This window comes from Anolis sagrei, chromosome 2 (assembly GCF_037176765.1).
Source record: "Anolis sagrei isolate rAnoSag1 chromosome 2, rAnoSag1.mat, whole genome shotgun sequence".
NCBI classification, from domain to species: Eukaryota; Metazoa; Chordata; class Lepidosauria; order Squamata; family Dactyloidae; genus Anolis; species Anolis sagrei.
The window spans coordinates 154,328,807-154,353,252 of NC_090022.1; the positions used below are offsets into that span (position 1 = coordinate 154,328,807).

The window sequence follows — 24,446 nt, forward strand, 5'->3', positions numbered from 1 at the left end:
CACCAGCATAGTTTTCCCACCCAGGCATTCAAAAAGACTAGGAGGAGACCTGTGGAGGAGAAAGTAGGGGAGGTTGCTACTTTTTAAAGATTATCCCAAGATGAACTAAGCTTTCATCTTTCTTGACTCAGAGGAGGCAATTGTCCCCCTTTTAATAAGAGTTAATATAATACCTTATTTTTTTTTCAAGAAAAGAAACCCTTTTCTGAATAGAATAGCAAAAAGCAAAAGTGGCAAAAGGCCTTTTAGATTACCTGGGTGAAAAAAATGTCACCCAGATGTGGCTGAGATGACAGTCGTGGAATGATATTTGACCTATCCACAGGTCATATCAAAATCCCTAATATAATACTCAAAACCTGCCTTCAGTGTATAGATAAGTTTGACTATCAACCTCATTAGATGAGGGTGAATTTGGCAGCATGCTCCCATTCTCCTTCCCTTTAACCACTAAACTCGCTGCTCCCATTCCATGATGCACAGTTACTTTTGATGGGGCTCTGTGGTTAAAGGGAAGGTGAACCAGTACATGCTGCCATCATGGCAACATAGTGGGCTTTCCATATTGCACTAGGAACAATGGAGGGAAGCTGGGCAGTCAACACTTCCCTTCATGGGGTGACGGGTTTCCCACGCCTCCCAATGGACACTACCAGAATGGCAGCATGTTTGATGAGGTCATTATGCACTATATGCCATATATTAAGAAGTACAGTTACACTGCAAAAAGGGATGATGTTATCTATTATATTCACAATGTAACCTAATCACTATATCTTCATCATGGCTAATTTCCCATTCACAGAATGGATCATCATTGCATATACCACCTTCAAGCAACCAGTTTTCATTGGCCATTTTTGTATGACAGATTTTTTTAAAGTGAAATATATCTCCCGCCCTCGTGCTTTCTTCCCAGAAACATTGTCACATGCTCTAAACACAATAATTCAAGGTGTGAGACTGTTGCTGACTGTTATATATTTAGATGATGAATAACTTTCCAGTTCTCTATGAAATGTTTACGCATTGTGAAGAGTGCCAAACACATTAGATAAATAAGCTGTCTGTATGTTCACACAATTCCACAGAACCTATATGTTCAATGTACACACCCCTTCCAGTAATTTGCATAGAGATGCATCCTCCTTCCTTCCTTCCTTCCTTCCTTCCTTCCTTCCTTCCTTCCTTATTTATTTTGAACTATTTTATTTAAAATCTAAAGATCTCTTGATCAGTAAAACAACCCACATGTTTTATTAACAATTTGGTAAGATTTCAACAAATAATCATTCTGCAACCAACAAAGAAAACAATTCACTTGTGTGAAAGATGAAGTTTTATCATAATAGGGCATAAAAGAACATTCCAAATATTTATTGGACATTTGGAAACCTTGATAAATGAAAATTAGATTTATGAGAACCTTTGCAAATCATAATTTATTCTGCACACAATTTGGGCATGCATTTTAATTCAGAAAACTGGATGTTTCTGTGCAAAAAATTTGCCTTCTGTGCAAATAATACTGGTCCTGTGCAGAGAATGTTGCTTTTGAACAAAAATACCATGTATGGATTTTGTGCGGAATAAGTCGTCAGCTACTGCATGTTTTGCCTAAAGACAAAATTTCCTGAACAGGAATATTATTCTTACTACAAACTCGTACTGTGTACATTTTTGCTCAGATTATTTTTCCAAAATGTGAATAGATTTCAAAATCTGCAGGTCTCAAAGATTTCCTCACTGCAATAAAATGATAAAAATTACCCAGTGTGTACTCATGTATAGGTCTAAAATCAATACAAAAACTTGGCTTTCCTTATCCACAGGTCAATGTGAGTAGAGTACTGTATTTTAAGGCTTACAAAAAAAGAAAAAGGAAATAATTCCCTTCTCTGAGCAAAGTTACAAAAGACAAGAGCTTAGTCCATCCTGAGAGAATCTAAAAGAAGCACGAACCTCCTCTCCTCCCCCAACCATGACACTGCTTCTGGCTTTTTCAATGCCTGGGCAGAAAACCGTGGCAATGGCCAGGAGTGGTTGTCCTCCTGAGGTAGCATGCTTTTCTGCCTTGATGAATGACCCTCAACTTATCCATCAGTAATATCAAAATCCATAATTTTAGCCCCCAAACTTGACCTAAACTTATACCTGTGGTTGGCAGGTATATGAAAAAAGGCCCAAGGTTAGCCTTTTTTATAGTAGATCCAGGAAAATATTTGAGATTTATTGCTTACAATTTTAAAAAGGTCCACTGACTTCATTGGCTCTGTTCCAAATAGGATGAACATTAATTTAAACCCCAAATTTGAAAAGAATGGGGAAGGATATGTGGAACAGTTCTACTAACAATATGGTGTGTGGTATTTTTAAGCATACTGTTTTAAACTTGGTGATTTCCAGATGTGTCCAACTCTATCCAATTTATGGAAATCTGTTTAAAGAGACCTCATGGTCTGAATCATTTCACAGAATCCACATACAAAATGTTTGTTTCATCTTGGGAAATTCTTGATTTGACCCATTGCTTACGATAATATACCTGATATCAGTGTGTTGAGTGAAATTAAAATTGCTTACCTAATGTTGTTTTTGTTCTTAGACAAAAAAAAATGCCCTTGTTTTTCATAGTTGTTAAAGAAGACATTTACACAAGATTCCTTGTTGTCCTCTTAGCATCATTTTCCTTCTTCTTTGCTCTCACAGTCTTCAGCCTCATCCACCCACACACTGCTCACAATCCCTATTAGCTGTGGCAACCAGAATAATTTCATAAGCAGGTTGTGATGTGGTGATGTTATAGATCAGTGATGACAAACCTTTTAGGGACTGAATGAGTGACTGGGGGGGGGGGGCTTGGGTGGTGAATGGGGACGGCAAGCAGGTCAGCAATGAGCAGGCAGTGGAGGAGCAGCAAGCAGATGAGTGGTGAGCAAACAAACAGGTTAGCAAACAGGCAAGCAAGCAGAGGTGGGATGGTGAAAAGGAGGCAGGCGATGGTACGCATGCAAGTGGAGAAGGCACATATATCATATCTTCACCACTATTGTCATAGATCCTTCTCAAGAAAAGATTGTGCAGTAATGCAGTTGATAGAATGGGACAAAATAAATGAGGTCATGGAAAGTCAGGGCAGAAAAGAAGGAAAAAGGAAAGCAAGACAAATGAAGAAGTCCATGCAGTAGTGAAATAATGCAGATGTTCAACTGATCTGGTTTCCAATATTGTCTCACTGTACTGAATATGCTATAGTGAGAGTAAATATCAAAATCAAATCTATATATATAAAAATGCTCTGTGCATAATGAGTACCTCAGAAACAAAAGAACCAATGAACAAAATCACACCAAATTTGGCAACAAAACGTCTCACAACACAAGGAATGTCCATCACTCAAAAATTATGATTTGGTCATTTGGGAGTTGTAGTTGCTGGGATTTATAGTTCACCTACAATCAAAGAGTATTCTGAACTCCACCAATGATGGAATCGAACCAAACTTGGCACACAGGACTCCCATGACCAACGGAAAACACTAGCAGGGGTTGGTGGGCACTGACCTTGAGTTTTGGAGTTGTAGTTCACTTACATCTAGAGAACACTGTGGACTCAAACAGTGATAAATCTGGACCAAACTTGGCACAAATACTCAATATGCCCAAATATAAACACAGATGGAGTTTGGGGAAAATAGACCTTGCCATTTGGGAGTTGTAGTTACTAGGATTTATAGTTCACCTACAATCGAGCATTCTGAACCCCAAGAGCAACGGAATTGGGCCAAACATCCCACACAGAACCCTCATGACCAACGGAAAATACTGTGTTTTCTGGTGGTCTTTGGTGACCCTTCAGACACCCCCCTGGTGACCCCCCCCCGGGTCTTGATTTCCCTGGTTGAGAAATGCTACCTTAAGGCCATCCAGTACATCCCCTTCACCAGGGCAAGAAAACATAATCAAAGCCCTCCTGACAAAGGGCCATCCAGCCATTCACACACACACATATATATATATGACAGATGCAGTATCAAAGATTTGAAAGGGACCCCTAAAGAAGGAAAATGATACGTTATAATGCAGCCCTTGATAGTTAGGTGGAGCATACATAGGACAACTCAGAATTAATGGCATTTTATCCTTCCAAGGCTGCACATTGGCCCTTTATTCTTCCCATCTGCTCTCAGAGGACAGAAGAGTACATTTCATTTCCTGCTCCAGTGCTTCAGCCTCATGGCTCAAGCAGGGTGGCAAATCTATTGACTCATCCCCATGCTGCCACCCAGGCAATCCATATGGGGCCTTACACCAGTGTTCTCATTGCGAACCAAGCTCCCACAATAACAAAGGAGATAATGAATGAACTCATGAGAAGGAAATTGAGCTCTTCACACCTGGTGAACAGCGTACTGCCAAGCAGACGCCTGTGCCTAATGAAAATTAATGGAGCGGCCTTGGTGCTTAATTGAACTGAAGTAATATTATACCTAATGACCTTATTGTGGCCTAGGATAGTGAGAAACGAAATCAGAACCCTAGTTTTTCTCATTGTGTGGGGCCATCTAATGCTCCCCTTGCCATGAAGGAATACATAATCAAAACAACAAAACATGACAAAATTTCAACCATTCAAACACATCTGTCGTATTATTTCTTAACCTTCTCTTCCCCAAGTTAAACATACCCAGCCCCCTAAACTGCTCATCATAGGGCATTGTTTCCAGAAATTTTGCTTGTCAATATGCTTCTTGAGTTGTGGTGCCCAGAACTGAACATAGTATTCCAACTGAGGCCTGACCAACATAAAATAGAGACTCACTATTACTTTCCATGATAGTCTCCATGTTCCCATTGATGCAGCCTAAAATTGTATTGACCTTTTTGCTGCCACATCAAACTCTTCTTATCATTAAGACCTGGAGCATCATTTCAGTATTGGGACACATGGATGTTAGGTATTAGGGTTGTGCAAGCAATAAAAAATGTATCAAAAATCATTTCAAAATTAGGGGACATCAGTGTTTCATTTCTAAAGTGTTCCTAAAGTATCTTTAGTGAAAATTTTGTTACTCCAGTAGAGTCTCGCTTATCCATCCTTCGCTCATCCAACGTTCTGTGTTATCCAACACTGTCTGCTTCCCTCCTGGATCCACAACTGTTTCAATACATTGTGATGTTTTGGTGCTTAATTCATAAACACAGTCATTACTACATAACATTGCAGTGTATTGAACCACTTTTTCTGTTTATTTGTTCTAAAACATGATGCTTTGGTGCTTAATTTGTAAAATCATAACGTGATTTGACATTTAATAGGCTTTTCCTTAATCTCTCCTTATTATCCAACATTTTCATTTAGCCAACGTTCTGCTGGGCTATTCATGTTGAATAAGTGAGACTCTATTCTTTAATGAGAATAATGAAATGTTGTTACTTTTTTGTTATAGTAATTGCACAAGTGGGGAAACTTCAGGGGCTCCTTTCTCCCTCATTTTTTCCAGCTATTGGGGTGAAACTTGCTACAATTTTTACAAATTTTGCACAGCCCTACTAGGTATCTCCTCATGGTGAGGTCTTATAAGAAATTCAGGTATTAATCTAATCACTGGCTTAAATTCACTTGTTAGTCACATTAGTGTAGACTCATTCAAACAATTGACTTTATGTAAGTGTTGATTTAACATCCAGCACTTTAATGTGACTACTTTAGTTGGAACTACCAATAGGATTAAGACTAAACTATTTAGCACAGAGGTTGGAAATGTTAGTGCTTCCAGAATCTCTTAGGCTGTCCAGCCACTAGTCTTTGTGGCTCAGGGATTCTGAGAAATGTAATCCAAAAAAGTAACTTTTTCAATCACAGGGCCAGGTTAGCACTGGAGGGCAGCATAACAGGGCACTGTCTGAGTCCCAGTGTGAATTCTTCAGAGTCAGAAAGAAATCTGAAGTATATTTGTCAAAGAAAGAGGGGAAAATGCAGACCTAAGCATAGCCTGTGACATTGTGTATGTGTCACAGGCTATGTGGGGGCGGCGGGGGGCGGCATCTGTCAGATTTATCCCTCAAGCACAAGGAGAGGTAAAAGGAAACCACAGAGTAGAAGAGAGGAAAATGCTGGAAACACAATGCATTTGATTGTACTTGAGAAGCCAGTAGTACTGTGTACTGAACGTGCTGAATGTTGTTATGGTGAAATGAATAGACTGATTTTCAAGGACTTCCGAATGGATTACAATAATTTTGTGCCAAAAAGAGATGGGAGTAGTAGAGGAACAATGATCTGTTTCTGAAGAGAAGTCCAAACTTTATGTGGAAGGAGACCTTGCACATCTAAAAGCCATCTCCTACTTTCTCTCTTGTCAATGAAGTGAGAGCCATTTTGCCAGGTGAAGTTGCAGGAGGTAGCTAGTCAGTGTTGCAAAGAATATATAAGTGGGGCAAGGAATATATAAGAAATTCAGCCATTTTCCCCCAGAGTAACATATGTTTTAGTTACATTAATGCTATATCATTATTTCCATCATCGTCATCATCATCATCACCAACTCTGCCAAATAAGATGATTTTTTTGCACACAGGAGCCAGACACTGGTCCAGTATCTGAGAGGCTTCCTTGGATTCAGGTGAAAACAAGTAGTGGAGTTGAGTGTCATCTGCGTAGAGACTGCGTAGAGACTGATGTATGGATACAGCGATCCAACTGTACACTGTAGAGATATAGTACAGATATATGGCTTTGGATCTATACACAATAGTCGTCTAATGTTTACATAAGTTGTTTTCAATTGTTGTTTGATTGGTTTTAATTGTTGTTGTTTGTGCATGGAATAATGCCAGTTATGTAAGCTGCCCTTAGTCCCCTTCAGGGTGAGAAGGGTGAATATAAATGCCATAAATAAATAAATAAATAAATAAATAAATAAATAAATAGTACCCTTGGCTTAGAAAGCTAAACATTTTCAATTAGACATGAAAATGATTATATCTCCCTTGATACCACACCATTAGCTATATTGGATTCAGCAGATCCCATTGTTACACATGAATTCTCATCCTTCCAGTGCCTGCTAGTTGTACTGCAAAGAGTTAAACAGGTCCCTTCTTGTGATTTTCTATCTTTGGGATTTTGAGTTCAGCTATGTAGGTTACATATCCATGTTTCCTCACTGAATCACACATGGGCATTTCCAAGCTATTTCTGTATGTAGACTTTCAGCCTACCCATCTACTGCTATAAAAGGAAATCAAGTAACATCAGAGGAAACCCATAAAACATGGTTCCAAATTGAATCATTTCAGACACATCATTATAAACATATCAAATTGCAAGTACAACAGAACAGAAGTTTGGTTTGCTTTAAGAAGACTGAACAGTCAGTTTTTATGAAAACAAAAACAAAATATGTTTCTGTCTCAAAGAGTTCCTCTCTTTTCAAGTTTATTTTTAAAATATGGACACATAGACATCCCCATATGTCAGTATATGTTTGTGTTTAAGGCTGTGTGGTGCTAAAGGTCAATAGTGGCATCCGGCTGGCAGAATCAATTTATTTCAGTCTGTACAATGCCCATCTGTAATCACAGCAAGAAGACCTTAGCTGGAGTTAGGTCATTTGGACAGAGGGGAAAAAAAAGGTGCATTTTGGGGGAAAGAACTCAAATGCTTCTAATACCACTTATTTCCCCCAGGATGCTTTGTTTTATATACATTTGTACCTTGGAAGTGGGCACTTTCAGTTGAGATGTTGGACATGCAATTATATTGGCTCAAGCATAGAATTCTCAGCTAGGAAAAACTACTTTTGGGGGCAGAACTTCCTGAAATCCCCTACCAATGTAGACATTCTAGCTGAAGCATTCTAGAAGTTGTCATTATAAAAGACCAAGGTCTGAAAATATTACTGAGCAGGATCAGAAGCACCAGGATGGTTTATGGCCCAATAAAATTTGCAGTGAGATCCTCACCTGTGCACCAGCTGTTTGGTTCACCAGTGGGTGGCTATGGCATAGCCAGCCAAGGAAGCCCTTCTGGCCCAGAGTGGTGTATTTTGACCACGCATTAAAGGGGCTCCAGCTATGCAAGAAGGGGAGGAAGATGCTCTTCTCCCCTCCCTACTTCTTTTCTTCCTTTAGAGGCTCCTAGTAAAGATAGCATTCCTTCTGGCAAGAAAGGATAGTGGGTGGATAGATGGGGCAGGGAACAAGCCTACTATTATATGTGGTTGGAGGAAGAAGGAAGCCAATGCCTGGAGCAGTGTGGAGCCTGGCTTTGTCCTCACACAGTCAGGCAGCCTTGTTTGGTAGTTGCAGAAGCAACTCCATCAGTTGGTAGCAAGGTTGCTCATCGGAGCAGCATACAGAGAGCATACAACCCCTCTGTTACACCAACTGCACTGGCTGCCAATCTGGTAGCGAGCACATTTCAAAGTGCTGCTTTTAGCCTTTAAAACCTTGAATGGTTATGAACTGTCCAAACGTATCTCCTGCTATGAACATTGTGAAGTTTAAGATCAGCTGGGGAGGCCCTGCTTTCGATCCCACCATCATCGCAAATATGACTGATGGGGACGAGGGACAGGACCTTCTCAGTGGTGGCCCCTCGCCTATGGAACCCTCTTCCCAGTGACATCAGATTGGCCCCCTCCCTCCTGTCCCTTAGAAAGAAACTCAAAACCTGGTTATGGGACCAATTGTTCAAACAGTAGAGGCAGCAATTGAGAATAAGACTCAAGTGATATGAATGATAAAGGACTGACCCAGACTCTGGTTTTAAACCTGTGTGATTTTAAAAAAATGTCTTATTAATGCAATGTTTTTACGAGTAATTAATTGTTTTAAATGTATTCTATTTATGACTGTGGTTGGCATTTGAGAAGGATGGGGGTGAGAAGGATGGGGTACAAATATGCGAAATAAATAAATAAAATAAATAAACTTCTGAGGACTTCAGCTACCTTTCCTTTCCTGCTCAGGAGTAGTTTTGAACCTTTGGTAGACCTGCTAAAGATCATTATATGTGCTATTTCATTGGTATTATCTTTGAAACGAACTGCTTTTACAATGGATATCAAACCAATCAGCAAATAGTGATACTACCAAGAAAGGCAGAAACACATGCAATGCAGTCAGACCTTGGATCCTCTTTGGAACTGCCCTGTTCCTCCAGTAATTTGTATCAGCTCCCCTCCCTGGTTGAGGGGTTACACATGACATAAATTCTAATTGTAGCCCTCTGGTACTTCTATATTTTCTGGTTGTTTCAGCCTTTTTCTTGCCACAAAAATCCCTACAAGGATGGAAAATGAAATAGTTTCACAATACTTTTTCACTGATTCTGCAAAGAATTATCTGTCTAAGATACCCAGGGTCCTTGGGTAAAGGGTTAGATTTTTAGGGAGGGACATAAATACAGCCCAGATTTAAGGGGGCTCTTGGTATAGCCTATTTGTGAGTTAGTGAGAGTGCCTGGTGAATTGTCCAGGTAGTATCAGCAAAAAACATTGTTACTATTCCTTGGCTATAATTTCACATATCTCCCTCACCACATATCAGTCCTTCCTGACCCACAAGACGTAATCCATGTCAGTCACTGTTGTACTCTCCACAGGAAAGCACCTGATATCCTCTCCTCAAATTCCTGGCTGTGCATCTTGTTCCCAGGAAGCTTAAATCTCAAAAACAAAACAAAACAAAACAAAAAAAACCCAGGCTATTCAATTACATCTTTTTAAATTTGAGAGGGAGCACTTAGCTAAAGAGAGCATTCTGTAGTAGTTGGAACATTGGACTATGGTTCTGGAAAGCAGCATCCAAATTACTACTCAATCACGGAAATTCATTGAGTGACCTTGAGCAATTAATTAATACTCAATCACGGAAATTCATTGGGTGACCTTAAGCAAGTCATCCTTTCTTTAGAGGGCGGCAAAGACAAACCACCTCTGAAAAATCTTGCCCAACCTCCCCCCCCCCCCCCATGATCGGTTTGTCTTAGGGTCAGCATAAGTCAGAAATAACTTGAAGGCACTCAACAGCAAAAATGACAAGGTGTAGAATGGAAATAACTGCTGTATTGCCTTCCAGTGGGGCAATGTTGAGTCTTCATTGGGAACTGTATCGCCTTCCACATTCTGTCCCAGTCATCCTTTCAGTGACATATCTAAAATGTGAAGCCAATTCCACAAAGAGAAAGAGATCTGCTCTGCCACAGTGGAGTAGTTTCTATTACAGATGGATTAAACCTGCAGTCAGGCATCCTTCCATTGAGAGCTGTCCTCTCTTGAGTTACCAAAATTGCCACTAAAAGCAGATAGATGAGCAGCCCCTCCAATGCATTCAGATTCAGCCCTACAGTCTACAGAATTGCAGTTCCTGGTGCAGTTGTGAAGTGTTCTTGAGAACAGGCTAGATCAAGGTAATCTACCTGAAGAGTAGTACTGAAATCCCCAAACCTTTCCTCTGTTAGAACAAAGTTCCACAATTAGATATGGATGCATTCAAGGAAAGAGATAGAGCTAGCAGGTGATTGAAGCTGAAGATGAAGGTCATATCATTGATGGATAAGGTGGACAATAGATAAAATAGATAAAAGCAGTCTCCACCACTTGGCAATGCTGAACACAGTTTGGTACTACTAACTATCCTACCCCTGCTCTGTGCAGTCTCCAGCCACAACATGGGTCCTATCTGTTCTCTGTTACATGTCGTGACACCAGCTGGGATGATGGAGCATTTTGAGGTGGGGGGGGATCCCCCCTCCTCTTGTCCTCCCTTTCCAGTGCTCTTTATTTTCCCAGCAGATGCCATGGCATGCAACAGAGAACAGGTAAGACCTCTGTCGTGGTTGCACACCACTGAGATGCCAGATGGGGGGTGGGGAGGGAATTGCCATTTCATGTCCCTTGGCCACCTGGGTCTCAGAAACTTAGATGGCAGTTTGGACAGTTGCATTTGGGAGCTATTTCAACTGTCTGCACGGGCCCTAAGTTGGGAGAAAGTCCAAATTTTGATACCAACTTAAGTGGTGAGCGTAGGTCTAAAGGAGCCGTCTAATGTGCAAAACCTGTTTGGAAGAATTGGGTTTTCCCGTCTTTAAAGTTCAGACTGAAACAAAGAGCAATTCATTGCCCCATTGACGTCTTGAAAGCCTGGGCTGCAATGACTGTGAGTGGATTGCAGTATGCATTATTTGGAAGAACATCATGTCCTTAGTAATTTTATACAGCTAAATTATCCTGGTATATCCATGAAGCTAATTATCTTTTGCAAGCCACGAAGCATGAAATATTACTGCTTTAACAAATACAAGTAAAAAGAAAATGTATATTAAATATCACAGAGTTTCTTTAAGCTAAATTTGGCATATCTTGTTGCGGGGCAGAGATGTTAAGAATGTGGAAAGGAATTATTTGCAGCACTAGTTAATTATTTGGACTAATTAATATGAGCTTTTTTGAAGGAACAAACAGTCAAAAGAACACCTGCAGCTTGCCTATTGAATCTAGGGGCCCATTGAACAGTTTGTCTCAGAATAATCCTTTGATCTCTTCAAATCCCATGTAATTTTCTATTCAGAGCTGCTCATTTCCACCAAGGATTTTGCCAACCTTCATGGAGAGTTTGTCCTTAACCGATTATCCTGTGAATCTTATGTATTGAATTTCATCTTGTTTTCCATCTAGTAGTTTAATTAGAATCCAACACGGAAGAAGGGGGAGAAAATGTGGGGAGGGGGGGCATTCAAAAAAGCAATTTTGCAAAATGACACTTCTTTCTGATATGTTCTTTCTGGTACAGATAGAGGAGATATTTTGCCAAAGGTGATCTCACTGCCATCCCTGAAACTTTTTCTTTATTAAAGTGTCTCCTTAATTCAGCATAATTCCATGGAGCCAAAGTCTGTTGCATTGTACTTTTGTGACTGTTGGTTTGTACATAAGAGGCTGAGGTGAAGAGTTTTCATCTGATAACTTTAGAGAAAACTCGGCGCTATTTATCTGGCATTTTCAAAACTAGGGATGCTCATATTTCATTATTAAACAAGCATTTTCTCTGCTTATGTTATGATGAAACTGCAGTCATAGACCTTGGTGGGTTGGGAAGCAATAAATAGATTCTCTAAATAAGTGAGTCATTCAGCCAACCTCTGCTAAAGCAATAGCTGAGAATTTCATTTCAATACATTTTTGAGAAGAAAGTTACCGTCTTTTGCAAATTTCTTAATGTTGGCAATGGAGAAAAATTTAGATTTTAAAAGCAGAATGTGAAATAAAGCCCAATCCTTTGGTTGTTGTTGTTGTCATTGTTGTTCTTATGTGTCTTCGGGTCATTTCCAACTTATAGTGATGGGGGAGGGTAGCTAAAGAAATAGAAGGACCCTCATGCGCACACTAGAATAATGTAGTCATTTTGAGTTGCATAACTTCAGGTTGCTAGATCTCTTACTTTTTACAAAATATAGTCCTGTATTTTTAAGAGCTGTGCAATCCAAGTTCATTTTAAAACTATAAGAAAAAAGAATACAGCACCTGGAATTTACCTCAACTGATTTTGGAACCTAGGACCTCATTGAATGAGGTTTGGGCTCTGTCCTAGGATGCTTTTAGGACAGAGCCTGATGGAGCCCATGACATGATGAAGAAGTGCTTCTGGTGGGGCTCTATCCTGGCTCCATCCTGGAATCACCCTAGGACAAAGCCCAGAAATTGTGGGAGGCTTCTCATGTTCTCAATGTGTAGAATGGGGACAGCACAAGGGGAAGTTGGGCAGCAACAGTTTCCAACGTGGGATGGGGAAGGGGGCGATGTGGGGCATCGGATGACATTTCCCCCGCTGCTCACTGGATTTACCTCGCCCCACGAATGGCCTCACTGTCCCCTGTTTTGAGGACCTCAATGTGATGACGTCCCTAGACTGAACAGATGAACAAAATCACCCAGACATAGTCTTTCCCTCTGTAGTGGTATTTATTGTATTACTTTTGCAAAGTTCAAAGTTATGATTGTGACTTATAAAGCTATACACATCTGAAGGATTGCATTATCTAGAATGTCCTGCATGCATGTCAAAATCTTCTGGGGAGGCTATTCTCTCAGTCCCATCACAACTTTCATAGGTACATCTGATGGGAGTGGATCTCCTTGTTTGCTTCTCCCAAGCTCTAGAACTCCCTTCTTAGAAAGGTTAGACTGGCACTCTTATTATCATCTTTCCATATGCAGGTGAAGGCCTTGTTGTTTCAGCAGGCATTTGAAGACTGATGGTTGAAGGGAAAAGTATTTTTTAATCCGTTAGTTGTTTTTTTTCTAGTGGTTGTGTTTTTAGCTGGCTTGTTGTTTATTTTTAACTTTTGTATGATGTGAATTTTTAGCAGTTTAAGGCTGTGTAAGATGCCTTGAGTCCTAAACTGGAGAAAGGGCAGGAAACAACAACAATAACAATTTCTCTAATTTTCACACAAATAAGTATCTTCCAAATATGTGCAAATCTGATAATCTATTTCCTCTTTCATTGGTGATATGCTAGTAGTAGTCATGCTATCTGTGCTTCAGGGATTACCAATGGCATGTGCCGGCAACTGGAAAGCTCGGACCTTTCGGAATTCTAGTGGCTTATTTTGGATATTTGCTAATTTCAAAAAGATGCTCAGAATGGGAATGAAAAATACAACAGCCAAACCATAGTTAAAATCTAGTGTAATAAAGGGGATTCACTGGTGACCCTCAATCTTATCTCCCTGCTGTTTGCAGTCCAGCTCCTAAGAAAACTAACAAAAAGCTAATAATGGGAATAAGCCATAGACAAACATTTCAAACACTGTCATTGTTTAAATTGTTACTTGCTCAAAAATGGTCCTCCATTTTCACCTTTGGTGCAACTACACAAGAGATTAGGAGGGATTTAGGTTTTATATCATGTGCTGTTGATTTTTAGGGAGACCTGGCATTTTAAAATTGCTGTTTGGTTTAAAGGATCAGCACAATATTGACCACCAGGCACCCAGTCAAAGGAGAGATCTTTGTCAAATAAAAACCCGCAAAAAAGCAAGTAAATATTGACATTTGGCAGGCTTGCTCTCTTGTTTTAATTCCTGGGATGAATCGAAAGAATGACAGCCTTCTTGTATTTCTTTTTCTTCCTGCCCCCTCTTCTCCCCACATCCTTCTACAGTATGGCATTAAGAAGAAGGAGGAAAGGGAAGCCGAGGCCCAAGCAGCTCTGGAAGCCAACGCCGAGGGAAGCCTGACACGTCCAAAGAAGGCCATTCCCCCTGGCTGTGGTGATGAGGACGAAGACGAGGAGGAAAGCATTCTAGACACCGTCATCAAATACCTTCCTGGTCCACTCCAGGACATGTTTAAGAAGTAAATGGCTACAGACTGCCAAGCCTGTCCATGGACAGTAAAGCAATGGATTTCCCATTGATCCAATGGGGAATTTAAACTTGCCACACGCATCACGCAACCTCTCCCCACCCACCTCCCCTTCCCCGGCCCCTCATCATTCACTCGACTCCCATCACCCCGACCCACCTTCTCTGATCCATTCCTTATTTTGTACATATTCACATCTAGTAGATGCCTCCAAACGGATGTAAAGATTTAACGAGCTGCAGTCTACACAACTTTTTATTATTATAAAGCCATAGTTCTACGTACGTTCAATAAAGGCAGGTGTATATTAAAACAGAGATAAAGGGACAATAGCTTGCTTGTGTTCCTCTCCCAGCAGGAGGGAGAGCTCATCCACAGTCAACAGGAGGGGGTTTAGGGTCGTTGTTTTCTAAATCTTTATTTATTGGGTTACTATCTAACAGTGGATCAGGCCGCCCCAGTTTTCCACAGCATTAATATGTCATTTTTTTAGGGCTGAGCTGAAAGTATTCACTGTTTTTCTTTTCAAAGAATGTTTTTAGAAATGTAAAAAAAAAATCTTCCAGTTTTGGGGAATCTTTCTTTTGTTTTGTATTGGCAATCCTGCGAAAATATTTGTTTATCCCTTTGCATTGCCCTCTCTTGTTCTCTATCTTAACCTCATCTGCCCTCACTGACATCATCATGTAGACATACCTGATTTGGTATAGAATGTAATGATATCATTGTGTGTTCACTGTGTGATCCCTGATTGGCCGGGATCATTTATGTGATTTGTTTCAGAAGCATTGCCCTCAACTCGCCATGAATTGTTTTGCCCATTCTCATGTCATCAAATAGCCAATTCTAATTGGCTATTTTGCAATACAACATCATCCCGGTCACTATGTGATCCCTGATAGGCTGTGATCACCCATGTGATTACTTATAGAAGGTGGCAAAAGCAGTAACCCTATAGGAGAAGGAATATAGCAGTGAGCAAAGCACTTAGAGAGGAGAGAATGGTCATTATCAAAACAATAAAACTCATTAATATTCTCACAATCATATCAAAAAGAACAGTTAATCCTATTCAAAATCACTCTTTTGTGTCTCCAAAGGGGGGGAGGATATTCAGCGCAGCCCTGACCTTCTTCTTTTATGTCAATCTTTATATCAAAATGGGCCCTTGGTTTTTTTTCCTCCTTACTTGATCATTATTTTTCATAACACACGAGACATAATTTGGCAACTGACCTATTTGTTTCTTATATTTCCAGCTGAGGAATCCAAGGGATGGAAGGACTGTGCACACCTGTACTTTATAAATAAGCATCTAATGCCTCCGAATCTTCTAGGCAAGTGTCCTGTAGCTTTGAGAAGAGCCATAACAAGGAATGAGCAAGGACAGAAGTTTAGTCTAAAGAAGTCTATTTTTCCCTTCTGAAATTAACGAAAGCCTGCCAAGTTCTTTTCTCCAATCCTATAAGCACCCAGGTTTGCTTGCAGGTTCCAATTGTGTGCCATCAAATCAATTCTGTGGAAGCGCTCAGTTTTTATGGCCTACCAGGATTTAAGCGGCCAAGGCAGAAATATAGAAACCATGCAACCTTTGATATAGTTGATATCCTTTTTCTGGGTTTTTTTTTGTCAGAAAGCAAGCAAGTCTCTTTTACTGGTGGAGATAGCTAGAAAACAATTTGCATAGTAGCATTCCAGCCAATTTTTCATGCAGAAGCAAATGTGATCCAAAGAAAAAGGCATTTGCCAGTTAAATATTCAGTAAAATTTAAATCACCAGATAAAATGAATAGGTAAATGAATTTATATTCAATATGTTAGACCACTTGCATTCAGGTTTTGGATGATTTGTATTGACTGCCCCCCAAAACTGTATCCTTGCGCTCCCTATCATGAAATTTGTGGGTGGGACTCCATGTTCAATAATCCTGACTTTGGGACCTACATTTCACCCGAAAGAGCTAAATTTAAGGCACGGACATAGGATACCTAGCAAAATCAGGGGAGACCCATACTTCATTGCTTTGGCAATATTATGGGTATTGAAAAGAATTCCAGGTTCATCTCCTGGTTCTCTTAATGAAATAGATGATTATCTCTTGCTAATCAAAATGGAAGTATTTGGTTAGATGAGTTAACATAAGGTTCTCTGTGCTATTTCCCTTCCTCTCTAGTGAGCATGTTTGAAATTATTTTTGAGCATTTGGAAACTGTAATGAGGAGAATCCCAAGTACATGAAAAACTTCACAGTTTGAGACTTATTCTGTGCACAAAAAGCATACTGGTGGCATTTTTTGCACAGAAAATGCGATGCATCGATTTGCACAGGTAGTTCCTGATCAGTGAATAGTCTTCAAAAACAGCATAGTTTTTGACAATGTTCCCACAGTGGGGAGAAAAATACTTTTGAGAAAGAAATGTACAAAAATTTGCATCACTGGTCTCTAGATTCTTTCAATCAAGGCTAGACCCACTCCTTTGTAGATACTACAACCACATGAGTTTCATTCCTGTGCCAGACTTAGGAATAGTTTGCTAGAAATATGGGTTCACCATTGGTTGTTCATTTGTCGCTCTCCCGCACCAAATGCTGGAAGCTATATTGAAACCCCTCATCAGCAACACAAAATGATATATCTCTTTGTTGTGGATCTAGATATTTCGCTGTTACCTATCATGCCCAACCATATCCCAGCCAGGCAGGAGAATTTTTGAACTGGATTTTTTTTATCATTGCATCATTTTAAAAAAATGTCTACATGCTACGGAAAATGTTTCCATACTCATTTTCTCCACCGCATACTTGAGTGTGGTGGTTTGATATTCAGATGTTTCCCCAACTATAGTCTGAATTGGAACAGTTTACAATGGGTATTTCATGCACTATGGCAGACAGCACAGAAGAAATCTGATTTAGCTTATCTAATGGGAAAGCTTACTAAACTTATTCCAAGGCAGCATTTCAGTTACTTGAATGGTCAAATGTTCCACACTGGTCTTCCTGATCTCAGTAGAGAAAAGCCTAATAGGAAATCATTTTAGCCAATGAAAAGTTTTATTGAGCAATGGCACAACTAAGTAAAAAATGCCAAGCCATCTTTATTCTGATTTTTTTTCCAATTCGCTGTTATTCATCTTTTCTGTATGAATGTGATGCCAGATTTTTCACTCAGCTCCCAGAGGTGGGGAAGCAGCAGATTGGAGATTATTGCATTGCTGTGTTCTCGTTTGGCAATTTATATGTACCCTTTGCACCAAGACGGATAAAACACAAATATCATTTACTATTTTGAGCTGAACACATTCCCTCTATTATACTAAATAATTACTTTCAAGGATATTCAATATCTAAGCAGAACAACTCAATTATTAACTGCAATCTGGAGGCAGTATTGGATTTCTGTAAAAGAAATTTCCTTGGTTCCCACTGTTTAATCTCCATCCAGTAAATCTTTGTTATGGTGAATCCATGATCTGACAATATTCATAGGTATGACTTCTGGATAACTTCTCTTTCTATTTATTTGTTTCGTCACTCTCTCATAAAATATATTCCTCATTTGAAGGTTCAAACACAATCATGATGTGTGCAAATATCATTATAAAAACACATAGGGCTGTTTTAAAGACAGAATTCCTAATTTCAGTTTGGAAATTTACTTTTGGACTATAACATGGTCTTAACCATAATGACTGGAGATTCTTGGAATTGTGCACTTTCCAAATTTAAGTTCAAACAACCACAATTAAACTACAAATGCAGAAAATAAAAGACTAGGAGATTATAACTTTCACATTTATTTAGGGAAGGAAGGGATAATTGAGCATATTTGTGGAAACAGCTTTTAAAATAGTCTTAGGAAACAAAGAATTCTGGATGAATGAAAATCTTCGCTGTTCAGGACTTTTCTGTGCAAAACTGGCAACTATTTTTGTCTTGTTCAGAAATAGCTTTATAATATGTCCATATAAAAATATCTTTCCTGTGCAGAAAACGTGGGTTTAAAAAATCTCACTTTTTTGCAAAATAAATCTTAAATTGTAAATAGTCTTAATATTACATAGTTTTCAAAATTTTCTCCCAATAGGAAGAAAATTGCTAAAATTACACAATCATTCCTTCAAGAACAAAATTGTTGAACAATTATGTCCATATAAAGATGATGCCATGAATATGATAGTGAGAAGGCCCTATTCCATTTTCAATTGACAGGAAGACCTTATTTAAAAACTTATATGTTCCTTTATCTGAGAATGGAAGTCTATATTGTGTCATTGATCTATAATCACGGTATCTAATGTTTATTTAAATATTAATTTGATACTTTCCTTACAATTTTACAATAAGGACCAGTGCAAATAACCATTATGAAGTGCAAATTCAGTTTATCTGCAGTCAAGCTTTGTCTGCAGTCAAGCTTTGTGTTCCAAGGCAGAGCAATGTGTTTTCAACCCACAATGAGTTGTGAACAATTGCATTCATGATAGACTAAAAAGCAAATTGTTCACTGCAGAACAATTGGGTTATTAATTCAAAACAGATTCAACAACACCTTCCATTCTGCATTTTGGTCAAGTCAAACTTGCTTTGACTGGAAATGGAAAAGGGAGGTGGAATATTCTATCATAGATCTACTCCACATATCTTTGCACATATTTAGCTATATTGCAAAGGTGCTAAGGAATCCTGCTAGTGGATTTGATGATGTGTAACAGGATACCAACAAGAATGTCCCAATGCACATTGAACTCTGCTGATGTGCATTGGCACTCCCTAGCTGGTGTCCCAATGTGCATTGTATTTTGTTGTGCATCTGGTCCCATTACACTTTGAATGCTGATAGGCATCAGCACCATTGTGTGGAGCCCCCGGTGGTGCAGTGGGATAAACCCCTGTGCTGACAGGACTGAAGACCGACAGGTCGCAGGTTCGAATCCGGGGAGAGGCAGATGAGCTCCTCATATGGGGACATGAGAGAAGCCTCCCACAAGGATGATAAAAACATCAAATCATCCGGGTGTCCCCTGGGCAACGTCCTTGCAGACGGCCAATTCTCTCACACGAGAAGCAACTTGCAGTTTCTCAAGTCGCTCCTGACACGACAAAAAAAAAAAAAAAAAGCACCATTGTGCATTGAGCCTGGTCCTATCTCCCCTAATCAGGAATATAAGAGTAACTTACTGAATATGAACATTGCGAACCTGCTTGACTGTCTTTCCCACAGATAGAAGTCCACTTACAAAGACTTAATTCCCCAAGTGAGGTCTAGACAGTGTCTCTGAACCAGTCATTTATTTGCTCTGTGGCACACTGATGATTCCTTCAAAAGTCTCAGAGCATTAACAAAGCTATAAATGTCAATTGTTATTTTTATTTTTAAACAGAGAAAGGAAGGTGTGATATTCTACTAGAATGAATAGGAATGAAGGAATTGCTGGGCAAGTGTTTTAATCGCAAATTATATTTCTGTTAGTGAACTGGAAAACAGCTGTATGTTCAGTGAAATCAGATGGCTTCATTCTTCCTGGGAAGTTCTGCATCAGTACAGTGATTCTCAAACTGTGGGTCCCCAGATGTTTTGGCCTTCAACTCCCAGAAATCGTAACAGCTGGTAAACTGGCTGGGATTTCTGGGAGTTGTGGACCAAAATACCCAAGGACCCACAGGTTGAGAACCACTGAATTAGAAGGTAGTCTAATTTCTGTAACTTCTCTCATGTTAACTCTTTGCAAAAAGCTAGCATATCAAAGAAAAAGTTTTTAACTTGAGTATCTTCCTGGTGTGCTATGTTTTAGCATGCAAAGTAATATTTATTACATATAGTAGTGCATTTTATTGATTAGCTCATCAGCCGTATCAAAACATTTGACAAACAGATTATTTATTATAAAAAGAAAGCTTTTCAAAAACACTACTTTTCTGCCACCTCAAATCAGAACTGGGTGTCCCGACCAAAAATTGAATTTGTCCCAGTATTTCGCTAAATCTGAAGGTTAGCTCAGAATTATGCACCTGAAGCAATGTCAGGTTCTGAAGGGTGGTTCCCTCCAAAGTGCCTAACTGCTGTGAAAATAGTCACAATGGCACTTCCCCCCACAAAAATCAAATCTTAGCACAACTCCTCAAATGTCAGCTTTTAATCCGTATGAATATGGGGGCCACTATCAAAACACCAACACCCTGCACTCAGTCGGTTGATGCACATATACCAAGACCAAAGAGAAGTGTGGTTCTTTGCTTGGATTCTGAATATCTCTTTGTCCTTCCACAGCATTTTTTTTAAAAAAAATTGCATTACAATATGTTCAATCTCAGGTATATTTCTTTTTTTAAAAAAAAAAATCAAGTTGTATGGGTACAGAAACACCAGGCAGTCCCCCATTGCTGCACGCTAGCCCCTCCTTCCCAGTCGTTCTGTTTAATTTTTTTAAGTAAACAATTATATAAAGCAGTATTATTCAAAAGGCCTTCACTTTTGGAGGAAGCCAAGTGATTGATCTAGTTTGGCATTCAGCTTCATGAACTTGCATATATCCTTAGAGAAAGCCATATGAAATCAGACTGCAATATAAAATCATGAATGCTATTCTGTGTTTTTTAAAAAACAAACTAACTTTAGATTGTGTGCTAATAAATCACCTTGGCATTTCTCTTGTCTCTATGTTTCTGGTACAATATGTTAGTTTAGTTTCCATCCACCCTGTCCTTTTACTAAAAACCAACATACCAATGACGTTCAATACATCTTTCAAACAGGCTCTTAGAACACTAGAATCAATCGTTGTGAGGAATCTGTTGTTGTGATCTGAATGTAATGTCCTATGTATATCTGATCCCGTTACCTGTATCCGTTTAATTCCGTGTTAACCAAGGTTCTGGTTATATGTGCTCAGTCGGCAACATCTTTCAGTAAACGTCTTTTTAAACAACGCTTGTTTTCACACTCGCATAATAAATTTTAAAAAAGCAGAATGCTAACTAGGTGGGCATTTTCTAATACGCAAAAATAAATAAATACAAATGCTCCTTTTTCTTCTCTAAAATGCATGCGGCACCTTCCAGAGCAGCCAGAAGGTGACTTCAAGTAGAGACTTTGTGAATGTAAATTTTGTTTGTAACTTGCCTGCTACCTTTTCCTGCATGATGTGGGTTCAATGATACAATGTTCTTTTCAAATGGAATCACAGCCAATAAACAACAACAACAAACAAATAAAACAAATGATAACAAAAAAGTGATTTCATGCCTTCTCCACCTAATCACCCCTTCCACACTGTCTTTTGAAAATCGTATTTGTAAATAAGAATACATGTTTTCAACATATTATGTGGCTCCTAACAGTGATATACTCCATGGAAGACTATAGTCAACGATAGCTCTCTATAATACCACTATGCTTAAGAATGTGTTTATTCTCATTTACATACTATATTTCAAGTTATATGTTATATTACTTCTGTTCACTTTGAAAGGCATTTAAAATGGGGTAGTTCTAAATCTAGTCAGAGTTATTTGAAATGGATTGACCATGATGGCCACTACATGAACCAGGCTGAACCCTCAGTGATATATCCAGATAGTCCAGTCAGGCCAAGCCCGCATTGGCCCCACTCACCTATCCCCTTGTCCTTCATGTCACAACGTGACCCCTTTATTCTTGTTGAATTCAAGGGCACCCTATTCTGACCACAGCAAATTCAACCATGACCTCCAGACTCTCACAGGAGCTCCATGACTGGCAAGAAGTGATGATGATGACATGGAGGACAACTCACCCCCTTCATTAGTTCTGAGGAAGGATTGTAGTGTGTGCATGGACAATACATCAGGCCAAAATGAGCCCAGTTCAGCTGTTCAGGTGGCCACAAAGCCCAGGACACTCTGGAGTTTCCCACAAAGTCCAGAGTATTCCCTGATTTTGCTTACTGTGGAGCAAACACAGTTTAAGGCTAAGAACTCCAGATTCTTACCTGAATCATGAAGACTGCCTGTGACAGCTTCAGAGTGAGTATGGTTTCCTTTATTCATGTAGACAGGGCATTAGTCTAAATCCAACATCATGCTCTTGTGGTAGAACACAGATGGGAATGGACTTTCAAATTTGTATCCTATTAAAAGGACTGGAAGAGGAAGTGACAGCAGCCAGAGTTAGAAGGATGTGTCTGCTTTTCTTCTGGGATGGATAATATTTGGGTATGCGTTTAATTTATACTCCTTGTTTCTAGCACAACACTATATTATGAAATCTGTGTTTGTTCATGGATTGGAATGTCTGATGAATCAAACTTAATTCACAAGCACGTTCCTAGTGGGCAGCCTGAAGAAATTATATCACTGTTTGTTTCCCCAAGGGAATAAATGGTGTCAATGCTGCTAGCTTTGAATACCTAGTGTATATACTCACATATAAGTCTAAACATTTTAAACAAAAAATTGCCACCAAAACCCTGGTCAGCATACCAATGGGTCAATGTAAGTACTGTACCTTAACTATATATATGTATACTGTACCCACCACGCGTTGCTGTGGCCAGTCTTCCCTCCCTCTTTCTCTTCTTTCTTTCTCTCATTCCTCCCCTCTTTCCTTCCTTTCTTCCCTTTCTTTCTTTCTTTCTTTCTCTCCTTCCTTCTCTCCTTCTTCCCTTCCTTCCCTCCCCCCAACTTTTCTTTCCCTTCTTCTTTCTCCCTTTTCTACCTATTCTTGGACTGCAACTCCCAGTGGTCCTCCTGATCTATCTATCTATCTATCTATCTATCTATCTATCTACCGACCTAACTAACTACCTATCTCTATCTAATCTCTCTATCTGGAGGATTGTTGGGAGTTGCAGTCCAGGAAAAGGAAATGGGAAATATGCAGGGATTTGGATGCTCTCAAAGAAATCCAAGGAGAAGAAAGCTTACAATTTGGAAGCAGTGCATTTGGATCATCCTCCTCTCCTAAAGGGCCTGGTCTAGGGGATGCTGGAAGCTGTAGTCTGGAAGAGAGTATGGATATACTATTGTGTGTTTTGTTTGCCAGAGGAGTTGTTTTTGTTCATGCACTATAACGTCTTTTTGCTTTTTTGGCTTTTAAGTCCCTTCCGCTGTGTTTTTCAGTGTTTTTATCAGTAATGGTCACTTGTTGGCCTGATTGGTGTATTGTGTCCAAATTTGGTGCCAATTCGTCCCATGGTTTTGAGTTATGTTAATCCCACAAACCAACATATATATATATATAGAGAGAGAGAGAGAGAGAGAGAGAGAGAACAATCCCCATGTCTGAGTAGAGAGGCAAAAGATGATGGCTTACTCTGTTGTGGGAGAATCTAAAAGAAACACCAGACCACTTTACTGTCTCCATCTTGGACCTGCTCGTGGTCATTTTGAATACCTGGCAGAAAAATGGCAGCTCTCGGACATTTTCTTCAAATGAGTAGAGAGTAGTGGTGGTTGGTGATTCTTTCATCTTATCTTAGGATGAACTAAGATCTCACCTTTCACCACTCTAGTCAAAGAAAGGGATACTTCTTCTTTTTGAAAAATAAGAGTTAAGATACAATAGTGACAGTGACCCAGGGTAAGTTGACTCAGGTTCTTTGGGTTGATTTTTCTACTGACATTTCTAGAGTTGTACATGAGTATATTGGGAATATATATGGTATTTTTCAGCATATGCATTTTACAATGTTTGACTTTTCTCCATACACACACACGAACACACAGTTTGCTTTCTTTCTCCCATATTGTTTTTCCTCACTCTACTTTGACCTATAGTCTAGGGAAACCATGTCTGATTTTAGCAGATGGTGGGAAGCCAGAAAAAAAGAAAAGGTGACGCCTTCAGCAAATTTAGTCTTAGAGACATTGAAGACTTGTACAGAAGCTGCATTTCTGAAGACCCTGTGTTAGTATCATATCATTTTATACTATATTGCATTATATCAAATAATAATGTAGTAATATTACAACTATCCTTCACTTTATAAGGACACTCTCAGAGTGGGTTAGAGTAAAAAAAGTGAAAGCACAAAGGCCAAAATTCTGTATCATCTAAAACTTAAATAAGTACTGAACTAAGTGCAGCTACT

General features: G+C 39.3%; 1 protein-coding gene across 3 annotated transcripts in view; it reads left to right on the forward strand.

Moving 5' to 3' along the window:
- The window catches only part of CPLX1 (complexin 1), a 205,961-nt gene extending 184,347 nt beyond the window's left edge, over positions 1–21,614 (forward strand). For 2 of the 3 annotated variants that reach the window (XM_060763728.2, XM_060763726.2), the window contains exon 4: positions 14,172–21,614. In XM_060763728.2, coding sequence (XP_060619711.2) covers positions 14,172–14,369 — 198 coding nt within the window. In that variant the 3' untranslated portion in view covers positions 14,370–21,614. The remainder of the gene's footprint in view (positions 1–14,171) is intronic. The other variant, XM_060763727.2, reaches the window with a different exon arrangement.
- Positions 21,615–24,446: the final 2,832 nt, after the last annotated feature.